Below are 13938 nucleotides of genomic sequence, written 5' to 3' on the forward strand. Positions count from 1 at the left end.
CATCACAGGGTCCCAGAGAACCATGTCGGTGACACCAGGACTCGGCTGAATGGAACGCAGCCGTCGTTTAAGTCTCCATCCTGCAGAACATCAGAATGTCAAACCTGAGAAGGTGTTTAATCGGGCAAACATGATCGCCATTAATATGGAAATATGAATAACAATAAAAGTTATTCAGCTGTGGTGGAAGAACCTCCTTCATCATGTCAGAGGTGGACGAGTCTGTCGGCCAGAGTGTGATCTTTAATAAAGGTCAACACCAGCTTCATATATACATACATATATATATATATATATATATATATATATATATATATATATATATATAGTCCCGGTTGTCATTTCCTCTCATTTTCCAAAGAGCCCTCGTGTTTTTTTGTCTCCAGCTCCGTCTTTGTTCATCTGGACTCGGACCAAAACGCTTTGATGCCGACCGGCACTCATTAGTGTGGGCGGTGCTCTCTAATGAAAGAAAAGACCACACTGTTTACCCTTGTGTGTGTGTGTGTGTGTGTGTGTGTGTGTGTGTGTGTGTGTGCACACACTCTCCCGTTAAGAGTTCAAGAAGTAGACGTTTCTATTTTGTCCGTCTCATGTTTATTTCACGAGTGGGCCGTTGTTAATAACGTACGTCTTCTCTGGAGAGTGAATGTACCATTTATGGACACGATCGTCTGCTTTTGTTTCCGTGTGTTCCACAGTGTCTTTATCACTGCGGACCTTGCTGGTTTGTAAACCTTCTTGTGTTCAGATTAACAGAGAGACAGAACATTCATTTCCATGCAGGGTTGATGAGCACGTATTTGCAAAAGTGCCTCAAATCATGATAATAATATATTTGTATTGTTTCCATTGACGAAATGTAATGAATGTGGTTTATTTCTACAAATTGAAAATTGTCACCGGCCCTTTATAGGGAATAGTTTGACATTTTGGGGAAAATGGATATTCGCTTTCCCCAAACAACGACACATATTTGCCGTAATGCCAATTTTGGAGATAAATGGAACGTAAGATATACATTTTTGTAGCCTAAAGGGACACTGGTGCTCAGAAACACTCCCACTTTAGTCCACAGGGGCCGCCAGAATCAACACAGAGGGAAAGTTCCTCGTAGTAGCTTCTAAGTAGGTCTAAGAGGGGCCCACCATTCGTTTACATGAGCTCACTGCGAAATACTGCAGCCGGTAGAAATAACTAGTCAGTGGTCTTTCGTCGTCGGAAAGACAGTTAAAATACCCACAATGCATCTTGTGTGATGGTGTGATGTCAACTGGAAACAATGGGACAGAATGTACACCTGTTGATGCTCTAATTGTAGGTTTCTCTAATCTGTGTTGCTATTAATGTCGCTCCCTTCTGAAAATACGGATTAGTGTGTGTGTGTGTGTGTGTGTGTGTGTGTGTGTGTGTGTGTGTGTGTGTGTGTGTCATTCAGTCAAGCCGCCTCCTACGCAAAACAATAGTCAGCATGGAAACCTCAGTGAGTCATACCTTTTTGTGGGAGAGCGAGCATCTCTCCCCCCTCTCTTTCTCTCTCTCTCTTTCTCCCTCCTTTCTCTCTGTCTCTCTCTTTCTCCCCCCCTCTCTCTCTCGCTCTCTGTCTCTCTCTCCCCCTCTCTCTGTCTCTCTCTCTCTTTCTCCCCCCCTCTTTCTCTCTCTCTCTCTCTCTCTGTCTCTCTCTCTCCCTCCCCCTCTCTCTGTCTCTCTCTCTCTTTCTCCCCCCGTCTTTCTCTCTCTCTCTCTCCCCCTCTCTCTGTCTCTCTCTCTCTTTCTCCCCCCCCTCTTTCTCTCTCTCTCTCTCTCGCTCTCCGTCTCTCTCTCCCCCTCTCTCTGTCTCTCTCTCTCTTTCTCCCCCCCTCTTTCTCTCTCTCTCTCTCTATCTTTCTCCCCCCTCTCTCTCTGTTCTCTGTCTCTTTCTCCCCCTCTCTCTCTGTCTCTCTCTCTCTCTCTCTCTGTCTCTCTCTCTCTCTCTCTCTCTCTTTCTCCCCCCTCTCGCTCTGTTTCTCTCTCTCTCTCTGTCTCTCTCTCTCTTTCTCCCCCCTCTCTCTCTGTCTCTCTCTCTCTTTCTCCCCCCTCTCTCTCTCTCTCTCTCTCTCTCGCTCTGTCTCTCTCTCTCTGTCTCTCTCTCTGTCTCTCTCGCTCTCTCTTTCTCCCCCCTCTCTCTCTCTCTGTCTCTCTCTCTCTCTTTCTCCCCCCTCTCGCTCTGTCTCTCTCTGTCTCTCTCTCTCTCTTTCTCCCCCCTCTCTCTGTCTCTCTCTCTCTTTCTCCCCCCTCTCTCTCTCTCTCTCTCGCTCTGTCTCTCTCTCTCTGTCTCTCTCTTTGTCTCTTCCCCCCCCCCCCCCCCCCCCCTCTCTGAACATGGTTGGCCTCATTGCCACTTAACCGTGGAACAAAAGGAACCTGAACAAACACCAATAATAGAAGTGCAGACACAATGATCCTGCACTTACCTGCAGTCTCAACATGCATTCACAAACACAAATCACAACAGTGGTGTGGATGGAACCCATTACCGAGTGTTTGTGGAAGAGCAGTACTGTCAACACAGCGTGAGTCAGAATATAGGAAATAAAGAATATTATAATTGAGGCTCATTCTGTACATTTGTAAACAAACAAAAGAAATCTTGAAACCAGTTACAAACAAATAGTATATTGTGTCTTTTGTATGAATGTTAGTGTTGTATTTCATTTAGATTGGAGGCATTACAGCCGTATTATTACAATGTTTACTGAGGGAATAAATCAAGAGAGAAGTAGAGTCATTTTAGACTAGACTTCTATACAACCAGAGGAGTCGCCCCCTGGTGGACACGAGAGAGAATGCATCTTTACATCACATTACATTACAGTCATTTAGACAGTCGGTCGCCCAGGTTCCTCGCAGTCCGAGTTGGCGTCGCCACGGTGTCGTCGATGGTGATGGACAGGTCTCGGTGAGGGAAACCCTTTAAGACATGAAGCTTTGACTTCAGAACTGAGGCAGGATGTTTTGAACACCTCACGGCCCTCAGTGAGGTGAATGCCAATTATTTTCCGTACTTCCACAATCAAGCTATGTAGCTTCCTCTCGTATTTCTATGAATGTCAAACTGTAATGAGCAGATTACCCAGACTTTTTACCGACCACATTCAAACCCCTCATTTCCATTTTGCACTCTGTGTGTGCTCCAAATGTCAGGATTTCTCTTTATCTAATTGGGCAGCTGCCACGTAACGAGCACATTGTCTCTACCGAGGGAGCTCGTGACCTTTCCTTCACTCCTACGACGATTAAGGCCACGATGTCACGGTGTCATTCGCCGCGTCCCACCTCTTTTTTTATTTAATTGTGGGATGGAGGAACGGCTTTTAGGAGCCGCTAAACGCTTTTAACTTTTAATCGTGTTTCCAAACGAAGTGCATTTTTGAAATGCTTATAATGGAGCACGATAATAATCTTAAATTATTAATGTCAAAACAAATGGTGTGAGGCTGAGTACGTGCGGCCATCGCTTTGCTTTGACGTTTCAGCAGCTTTGTTACGGTCCTTTTTAAAATGTCCATCAAGCAGAGTCGTCATTCATGTATTTTTCTAAGATTTAACAAGGCAGCTGTTGGTGCATGAAGCTGTGCCAACAGGTTAATGATTCGTACGCTTTGGTGGCGCTCGAGATGTGACACATTTTCATTTTCCCCCTCGGCAGCGAGCAGACAGACAGGCTTGAAAGCAATGCAACAGGCAATTTAATCCAATGCTTTAGGGGTCGTGTTTCTTAACGAGGGCGGTGCCACACACCGGGGGGGGGGGATGTCAGACACCACTGGAAGGGTTATCTTTGAATGGCTTATGTGTCTGCATCTTAATGCCAGCTAAGTCCCACGTACAAATTTACATTTTTCACAATTTCATCATTAGACCGCCATGTGACTCAGGAGGGATAACATTGGATATTTAAATTACTGCATTATATTCCATTACATTTTAATATTTTGACTTTCCTTTAAAAAAACCAAAATCTAATCAAATTTTAACCACACGCGAGAGAGATTCATGTGTTTACGGGGATTCACATTTGCATTAATTAACTGGTACCTTTTTATTTTTGCTAATAAAGGAAAACAAATGTAGTGATTAACAGTTATTGTATCAGTATTGTGTAGTTTATGTGCTTTCCTGTGTTTGAATGTATCTTTTTTTTAGTATATGTGCACGAAATCTAGTGTATAAATACATTGCATAAGAGTGTTGCCTATGCGCGTACTGTTGCACAATTGCGTAAGTGTGACTATGATGATCTTGATGTGTGTGTGTGTGTGTGTGTGTGTGTGTGTGTGTGTAGGACCTGGGCATGGAGTCAACATCTCTGGATGACGTGTTGTACCGCTACGCCAGCTTCAGAAACCTGGTCGACCCCATCACGCATGACCTGATTATCAGCCTGGCGCGATACGTCCACTGCCCCAAGACGGTAGGACACACACACACACACACACACACACACACACGAGTCATCTAACTTGAAACACACTGCGCAAATAGTGGCGATTACAGTAAACGTGTGTGCGTGCGCACACACACACACACACACACACACACACACACACAGACAGACAGGCATGATTCATTTCTCTTCTGCTATCAGATGATCATTTTGTGTGACACTATTGGGTTACGGAAGTGCTCTAAGTGGTTGTGTGGCTGTGTGTGTGTGTGTGTGTGTGTGTGTGTGTGTGTGTGTGTCCTTGAGGACGCCTCCTTTGTGTTTGTTCATTCACGTTGTCCAGTATGTCACTGGGGAAAGAGAAAGCGTGACAGCAGCCATGCTGGATGAATAATGCAGGGAGGAAGGAGGAGTGATGGAGATGAAGATATGAATTAAGCGGGCGTGATGGTAGTGTGGTGCTTTGTGCTGAAACACTGTTGACCCCTATGCTGCCTGCATTTGTTATTTAAGAGAGCCATGTGAGAAACAGCTGGATGACATCTCTCCTCCATCTTTGAACGATGCAAATGTAAAAAGCTAATTGTCCTAATTTACGTTTGAGTAATGTGTGGTTATTATATTTCTCCCCTGACCTCATGAAACTTTATTTTGCCTCATTAATGTGATGTATTTCCTGTGAAAACAGGATGCTGGAGATATATGTGTTATTGTCGGAATATACAGTAATTACGCACAGACACAAAACCAAGTCCTGTACGAAAAATAAAAATACATACTTTCAAGTGTTTATTCAGTCAATGACAACTATGATAAAAAATATTTTATTTACCATTTGTTAATATTCTTACCTGTTGTTTAGTGACAGATAGGAGGCATGTATGTATGTATCTATGTAAGGAAACTGTATTACAGTTTTGTGATTAAACTCTTAATCGATAATTTGAAATTCAGACAAATGGACATACAAACCAATTAGTGTTTTAATTCTAAGTCAACAACATCCATGCATGCTCACAATTACTGATTCTTCCGCCATCAAAACCGATCAATTTTTTATTTAGTAACGTTATCTCTGCCAGGCTAACGTCCATTAGCTAACATAACCAGTAATTTCAACTAATATAACATGTTATGTTAGCTAACGTAACCAGTAATCGTATTAACTTAACCAGTTATATTAACTAACATACCCAGTAATGTTAGCTAACGTTAGTAATGTTAGCTAACGTTACCAGTAATCGTACTTAACTTAACCAGTAATCGTACTTTACTTAACCAGTTATATTAACTAACGTAACCAGTAATGTTAGCTAACGTTAGTAATGTTAGCTAATGTAACCAGTAATTTCAACTAATGTAACATGTAATGTTAGCTAATGTAACCAGTAATCATACTTAACTTAACCACTAATCTTAACTAACGTAACCAGTAATGTTAGCTAACGTTAGTAATGTTAGCTAATGTAACCAGTAATATTAGCTAACGTTACTAATGTTAGCTGATGTAGCGGGTAACATTAGCTAACGTTACTGTTTTTTAGAAGGTAGTAAAAGATTTATAGGCTAAATTTATCTGCAGTAAGATTGAAAAAATTAGACAAGAAACGGCAACAAAACACATGGTACAAATCAGGCAGACCAGCACGTCGTTTATATAAAGGTAAGCTAATGTTAATGTGACGCTAACGTTACTTTCAGTCACTGGTCCTTCATGTTGCTATTGGTAGGAATGAATTAAAGATTAATGTCACAGGTCAACCTTTTAAATCTTCCTCTAAATATCTGCTATAGAAATGTAACTGTGTTGATATTTAAGCTTCTCATCTCAAGCTAAACTCAGAAAATTGTAAGTATTTTAGTGAACAGAGACGTGAGTACAGCTTCTGAATGATCAAATAAGACTGAAGGTTTTCACAGTTTGGAAAACGAGATTAAAATGTCTCTAGCTTTAGTTGCCTAAAGAATACAAAATCATTTTCTATAAATGTATTCACTGTAAAAGGAATCAGATTTGTATTGCGAGTCCCTGAATGCATCGTTGGAGCTGAAAAATGCTCGTTATCAGTGTACAGGACACATTCTGCGGGAGACTCTACACACATGCTGAAGCTGCAGGGGAAATCGAGGAAAAAGGCTTTTGTGTACAATTCATGATGAGAAAAAGTATAGCAGGGACGATAGAAACACCAGAGGGGGTGTTGTTAAGAGCGGAGAGGAAACCAACAAGAGAGAGGAAGTGAAGGAGGCGACGAGAGCAGAGAGGTGTTATTTCCTCCTCGTTCTGCTCTTTCCGTCCTGTCTGACATGTTTGATTGCTGTTTTGTTTTACTTCTCCTGAACTTGCCATCACAGATATTTCAGGCCTCACTGCTTCTCTTTTGATGGACCACGAATGTCTCTTTTTCCAAAACCATCTCGTACATTTTTTGCTGTCACTGGTGAGGTTTTGTGGTAACATGGAGCTTCACTGCAAAAAATATTGTAATTCTTTTCATTCAATAACAATATTACAACTCATTAAGGCCTTTACAGACCGGGACCGTGAAGAATGAACAACATGGAAAATGCTAAACACTGCAGAAATTTAAAACAGAAACAGTTCTTTCACCCAGATAACTGCTATTCATGGCCCGTGGGAAACGAGAAGGCAATGTTGATTTATTTGTCATTTACTTCCGTATACAAGTAACGCCACTTCCGTAGTTATTTTAACCCAAACAACTTTCTTTTCCTAAACCTAACTAAGTAGTTTTTTGGCCTAAACCTAACTTAAGTATTTCACGATCTTTTCCGAAAACTAAATATTTCACGATCTTTTCCTAAACCTAAGTTAAGTATTTCACGATCTTTTCCTAAACCTAACTAAGTAGTTTTTTGGCTTAAACCTAACTTAAGTATTTCACGATCTTTTCCGAAAACTAAATATTTCACGATCTTTTCCTAAACCTAATTTAAGTATTTCACGATCTTTTCCTAAACCTAACTAAGTATTTCACTATCTTTTCCTAAATCTAACTTAAGTATTTCACGATCTTTTCCTAAAACTAAGTATTTCACGATCTTTTCTTAAAACTAAGTATTTCACAATCTATTCCTAAACCTAACTAAGTATTTCACGATCTTTTCCTAAACCTAACTAAGTATTTCACGATCTTTTCCTAAACCTAACTAAGTATTTCACCATCTTTTCCTAAACCTAATTTAAGTATTTCACCATCTTTTCCTAAACTTAACTTAAGTATTTCACCATCTTTTCCTAAAACTAAGTAGTTCACCATCTTTTCAAAAGTTGTTTCCTGTGAGGTCGGAAGTTTATTTTGAAAAGGCTATATTCATGTAACGAGCGTAAATTGACACGTGTTGCTGAATTAGTAGGAAACCGTTTTGTAAGATGTCACACAAACCGCTGTATGAGGATACGTTGAATGAAGTGATTGAGTGTAGAAATTACTGACTAAAATTTGTGGATTTAAGTTTCCTCTTTAGATGTTTTGCATCCCTACGTCTCTTCATCACTGCAGCTCCAAAGACTACGAAGCCACACAGAAACATATGTTGACGATCTTCCTCCTCAGAGGAAATTTCCATCTCGACTCTCCTCAGAGACACAACACACATAAACTGCTCTGTCTTCACACAGCTGATAACTGATTGTTGTTTTCCCCTCAACACCACATTCACCGAGCTCTCTGGTTATTATCTGCACTGTTTGCTTCACTCCTTTCCACAAATAAACAACGGGACTGAAAACCTGTTTAGTCAACAGACAGGATTAAAAGATTGAAGGTAGTTTTGTCGGTGCATTAATTGAAATATAATCATTAATTGCATCGGTGTTAATCCTCTCTACGCTTCATTTAAGGATCATTTAAGGAGAACCTGAAACAAGTAACAAAAATAGATCACCAATAAATCAGAATAAGTAATTAAATGCTACAAACAAATGCAAAATATTATACATTTCAACAGCCAAACGCTATTGTTTTATCCAAAGTATGCATTGATTTGATGTAGGTTATAGTATTATACACTCATCATAAATAACATACTCTCCAGTGAATGGATAATGCTGTAAAACACATTCATGAACACTTGTGTGTAATTAGATTGCAGGCAATCCAGTATGAGAACAGCAGGCGGGGGGGTATTGATCGATCCTATGATATATTTATGTATATATATATATATATATATATATATATATATATATGTATATATATATACAATCAATCAACTGCTTCTTATCCATCATCCAATCAAATTTAAATCACTGTTGTTTAATTAAAGGTCAACAAAAGGAAGTGGATGCATTGGTCTTAATATAACGCATAGTGTTGAGTTATTGGAATTAACTTCCTGGACATGTTGTGTCTTAATAATATCGCAGTAATGTGATCAGTAAAGAGACCATCAGAGAGAAGATGGTCTGTTTCTATAGAGTTATTCTTAATGCTCGTATTATAGAAGACGTAAACCATTGGTTTGTCGACTGATGATTGAAATCCTTTTGGTCGTCGCCATCTTGTTTTTTTGCAACCAGTGAACAGGAAGTGACCATATCTGGACGGAGGAGGAGTGACGTAGAGACGTCGTATACGTCTCTGGTAAGAGACCTGTCAATCACTGTGTAGCCCCGCCCCCTAAAGCATCCCCTGCTTTATGGTCTGTTTGACTCTAAATGGACCATAATGTACTAAATGAACATCATGCTGTATTGAAGAAGACTTGAAACTAGAGATTGAGACCATAAACTCATGTTTACAATGTTTACTGAGGGAATAAATCAAGAGAGAAGTAGAGTCATTTTAGACTAGACTTCTATACAACCAGAGGAGTCGCCCCCTGGTGGACACTAGAGAGAATCCAGCTTTAACACATGAAGCTTTGGGTGGGTCAGTGATATCACCTGATGTGATGCTGAAGGGGAAATTAATGTTATCATGACAAATAGAATGTGGTCTATCGGGCCCAGAGGAAAGGGCAAAAAGCCGACTCAGCGCTAACATGCACACTAATCCTCACTCCGCTGGTAGAAAAATGCTCACAGTGTACACAAAAACACAAACATAAATGCCGACATGCTCATACGTAGTTTCTCCTCGGCTGCACACGGACAAACAGCAGCCTCCGTAGAGTGGGTGAAAGGTCCATTCATTGCAGTGTGTGGCTTGTGAATCTGTACAGAGAGCTTCATCACTGCAGCTGCTGTGTTTTGTTTCTCTTTTCTGCTTCTTTTGACTCCTTTATTCTTCCCATTTCTTTGGTCTTCTCGCTTATCTTCTTCTTATAATTGCAGTACAGTATTTATGTCTGTATGCCTTTGACCCTGCTGTTACTGAACATTTATTACATGTCAGATTTGAGCCAATCGGCTCTGATTCATGGTTTCAGATTCGTGTCACTGTGAAGGTCATGTGGTTTTAATGGTTTGGTCACAGGGTTTAATTTGCCAGTGCCTGACGATGTTGAGGTCGCAGTGGTGGATGGCGTCTAAAACGTCGGACAAGAGTTTTTGGAGACTCATGCCATCTGAATTTCTGGTCTGTTGACAGTATGGAAACCTCTTAGGGTCATATGTTAAAAATGAAATATGTATTGATGTGGAAATCCGTGCTAGCTGATTAATAAGCCAAAAGAGGATTTCGAAACCATGCCCGCGGAATTGGTTAACGTTAGCCTGCAGTTCAAAGATGGTACGGTATACCTTAACATTAGCCTGCAGCTCAAAGACGACACGACGTAGATTAATGTTAGCCTGCAGCTCAAAGACGACACGGCGTATATTAACGTTTGTCTGCAGCTCAAAGACGACACAACATGACATAGCTTAACGTTAGCCTGCTGCTCAAAGACGACACAACATGACAAAACTTAACGTTAGCCTGCAGCTCAAAGACGACACAATGTAGATTAGCGTTAGCCTGCTGCTCAAAGATGACGCAACATGACATAGGTTAACGTTAGCCTGCTGCTCAAAGACAGCATGGCGTAGCTTAGCAATAGTCTGCAGCTGTAATCCCTAACCTTTTGTTTTTATGTACAGAATCTTATATTTTTATTAGTGTGTGCAACAAACACTGAAATAGCTTTAAAAAGTTCTAATTTCAGTTGTAAAAAGTAATTCCCACCCCGACACAGCAGACATCAGTGTCCTGTGTAAAACCTTCACCCCCGTAAAGCCCATAAAGTGGCTCCTTCCTGGCATCTGAGATCCAGCCATGATACTCAGTCAGCTCGCTGCCAGGTCTTCCCCTTCACCTCCTGACCGCTGAAACGACAGCTATAAGATTGAATTATCCAAACGATTCATCTGCAGAATGGAGGAGCAGTTCTGCAGTAATTTACCGTAGCATGCAGGGCGTGTAAAGACAAATATGACTAAAGCAATGGGCTCCATTTGTACCGTGCAAAATAACTTCATCGGCAGGTTGGCCTGAGGGGAAGGAATAGAGATGAAGCAGACAGATAAATAAGACAGAGGGATGGAGACGGAGGAGAGGTCATCGGTTCTCTGGAGACGGGAAAAGATTCATAGATGTGTTCTATATCAATAATGTAACGAGAGAGAGAGAGAGAGAGAGAGAGAGAGAGAGAGAGAGGAGGACAACTGAGGGAGAAGGAAAAAACGAAGGAGAAGAAGAGATCGAAAGAGGATAAAAAAAGAAAGGGATGATGAGAGAGTGAGAGCTAGATGCGGTGAAATGTAAAGAAGGCCACAGTGAAGCCACGAAGAGGCTGCAGGCTGCTGCTTTTTATCGACCCGAGTTCTCGCTCATTCACTTCAACACGATTTAATTCTTGGCGCTTTATTGACGTGATGAGACGCTCTCTTTACTGTGCATTAGGAGTCTCAGCACAAAACACAGCGTCAATACGTCTCAACTTAGTCCCTGTCTACATGTATAAAGATATATATTCTTTTAAACAGATATTTTCCATCTGACCACACCACCTTTTGTTTTATGTATTTTCATCCACACTAGAATGCAAAAACGACTCAAAATTTTCCTTTTTTTGCTCTGGTTTGGTCTCCACCAGCCCCTGAAAGAAATATCTGTCTCTTTCACTGCTAAATGCTCGACTTGTGTTCACCATGCAATTTGCCAGCTTTAGTGGTGTTTTTAGAGCCTTTTCGCTGCCTTCTGTTGCTAGAAACGACACAGATAATAAATAAAACGGTAGTGGACCGTAAACTCCAAACAATTAGCTGAAAAACACCGAAATCTTCCGTAAAACTGAAGAGACTTCAGCATTAAATATTGATCAGTGCAGCTTTAAGTAAAAGATCTCTCTCTCTAATATACACACATAATAAATGTAAAATAATAACAGTACAGTTAGCGGAGCAGCAGAGTACTGAGACAAGATAAGTGAGAGTATTAAAAATTATGAAAATCAGTTCTTTCACTATGAATCTAAAAGTGTGAATTTACACAATGAACAAAATGCGTCCTCAACTTTTTTTTTTTCTTTCTTATTTGCAGAGTCTGACCACGCAAACACATTTACAAGAACATCTTCACAGTTTCTCTACGGGAATCATTATCGCTTCATTTAATTTGAAAAATTAGAAATTCATTTAGCAGCCATGGAAGTGGAAGAAATCTTTCTACTCTGCTTCCTTCTGGGCATCAATTTATTCACTTTCATCAACGCCGTCTGCTAGAAAATAGTTTTTTTTTTGTGCTTTACTATTCAGTTATTGCCCTGCAGTATTTTACAAAGCAAAAAGATATGCACGCACACACACACACACACACACACACACACACACAGACGTGAACAACAATGTGGTACTTCACAGTTTAAAGAACTGAGTGTCTTTGTTGATATCACTTCTTCCCCTCACCATCTGCTCTAGACTTAAAACTTGGGAACCGCAAACCTGACTCACCACCTGAATAGATGAATTTCAATGCACACACACACACACACACACACACACACACACACACACACACGGTACAGAGGAAGGTTGTGGTGACATCAAGGCAGTCGGTTAGAAATGAAGCCGTGCGCCAGTAACTCGGTAGCTGTCTGTCTGAAATTGCTTCCTTGTTCACTTTTCTCCACATGATGAAAACTCAGAAGGGTTTATTGTAATAGCCGTGTTTCCATTCATGTACTTTTATGTTCATTTTGTATCTCATTCGAAAAGCTCTTTAAAAGCATCAAAATACACTAAAACTTCCTCAATTGTGGAAAAAAAAGAAGGTTTTACACTCGCTTGAGGTGGTTTTTGTCAAAAGGAGTGGATGGATTATGGATCAATTCTCTAAACCAGAGTGCTCAATTACAATTTAACGAGGTCCATTTAGAGAGAATTTCCTCATGCAAAGGTCCAGAACATCTCAATAATGTCTAACTTGCGCTATGATTTAGTCTCATATATATTAAAGTAGCCTAGCAGTTGTATTAACGTCTGTTAAGTTGGACTTCTAGTTGAATTGTAAGTTATTCAAAGGTTGTGGGTTCGAGTCCCACCAGAGTTCACCTCTACATATAATCGTTTGTGACAAATCGCGTTAGCAAACCTTCAAAATGTGGGATTCCTGCTTGAATTCATTAATTCATTCTAAAGTAATGAACTTACTACTAGTTAAACTCAAAGGTTTTGGGTTTGAGTCCCACCAGAGTCAAGTTTGTAGGGTGTGAACCTTTAAACTGTAGGCGTATAGGTTGGATTTATCCTCTCATTCTTTATTATTTATTGTTTTATGATTGATCATTGGTGACTGACAGTGGCTCTGTGTCACAATGAACAGTGTGTTGGACTTCTAGTTAAACTATAAGGAAGTTATTCAAAGGTTGTGGGTTCGAGTCCCCCAAAAATTTACCTTTTTATATATGTAGATATATAACTCAAAACATATTGCTGATGATTTTTCTCTTGTAGATGGTTAGATGGCCTCAAGTGCGCTCAAAGACGTTTACGATTCATCGTTATTTCGCGCCAACCAACAAATGACAATCCACCTGTCAGTCGTCTGAAGTGCAGAGGAGAATAATTTCATTCTGGGAAAGTCTTCCTCAAGAAGTCATTCTGGGAACGGCATTTTTCATTTCCTTTTTAATCACTTAATGGCACAAAGTGAATGTAATGTGGCAAATAGGGACACAACCAATCAACGCATCATGTAGCGTTCAATTCCCCAGCTTCAGTGTGTGTGTGTGTGTGTGTGTGTGTGTTTTCTTGTCAAATCACACATCACAGAAGGTGTGTTTGCTAATTCTTCGCTCCAGTGGTCCTCAAATCCTTTAATGACTTCCTCCTGTCTGTTGCTGTCGTAACACCTCACCGCTCCGTCTCATTCTGTCATGATGTCGTGTCCAACACGACACCCAATTTGCCAATTAGATTCATGCTACAGACCTTTAAACACAACACACCAATAATACACAATACAACACTTGTTGAAGTAGTGCAACTGGTTCTTCACATTTCCAATGCTACTGTAATGTCACACAGAAGGGGGCGATGTGGAGTTTATTTTATCTTAAATTTAAGA

General features: G+C 40.4%; 1 protein-coding gene across 1 annotated transcript in view; it reads left to right on the forward strand.

Moving 5' to 3' along the window:
• lrrc75a (leucine rich repeat containing 75A) overlaps positions 1-13938 on the forward strand; it is a 41309-nt gene that overhangs the window by 7669 nt on the left and 19702 nt on the right. Inside the window, exon 3 of the mRNA XM_068706035.1 lies at positions 4325-4453. Coding sequence (XP_068562136.1) covers positions 4325-4453 — 129 coding nt within the window. The remainder of the gene's footprint in view (positions 1-4324; positions 4454-13938) is intronic.

The sequence above is a fragment of the Cebidichthys violaceus genome, unplaced genomic scaffold (assembly GCF_023349555.1).
Source record: "Cebidichthys violaceus isolate CVI_PGR_0920_01 unplaced genomic scaffold, fCebVio1.0.p SCAF_1, whole genome shotgun sequence".
NCBI classification, from domain to species: domain Eukaryota; kingdom Metazoa; phylum Chordata; class Actinopteri; order Perciformes; family Stichaeidae; genus Cebidichthys; species Cebidichthys violaceus.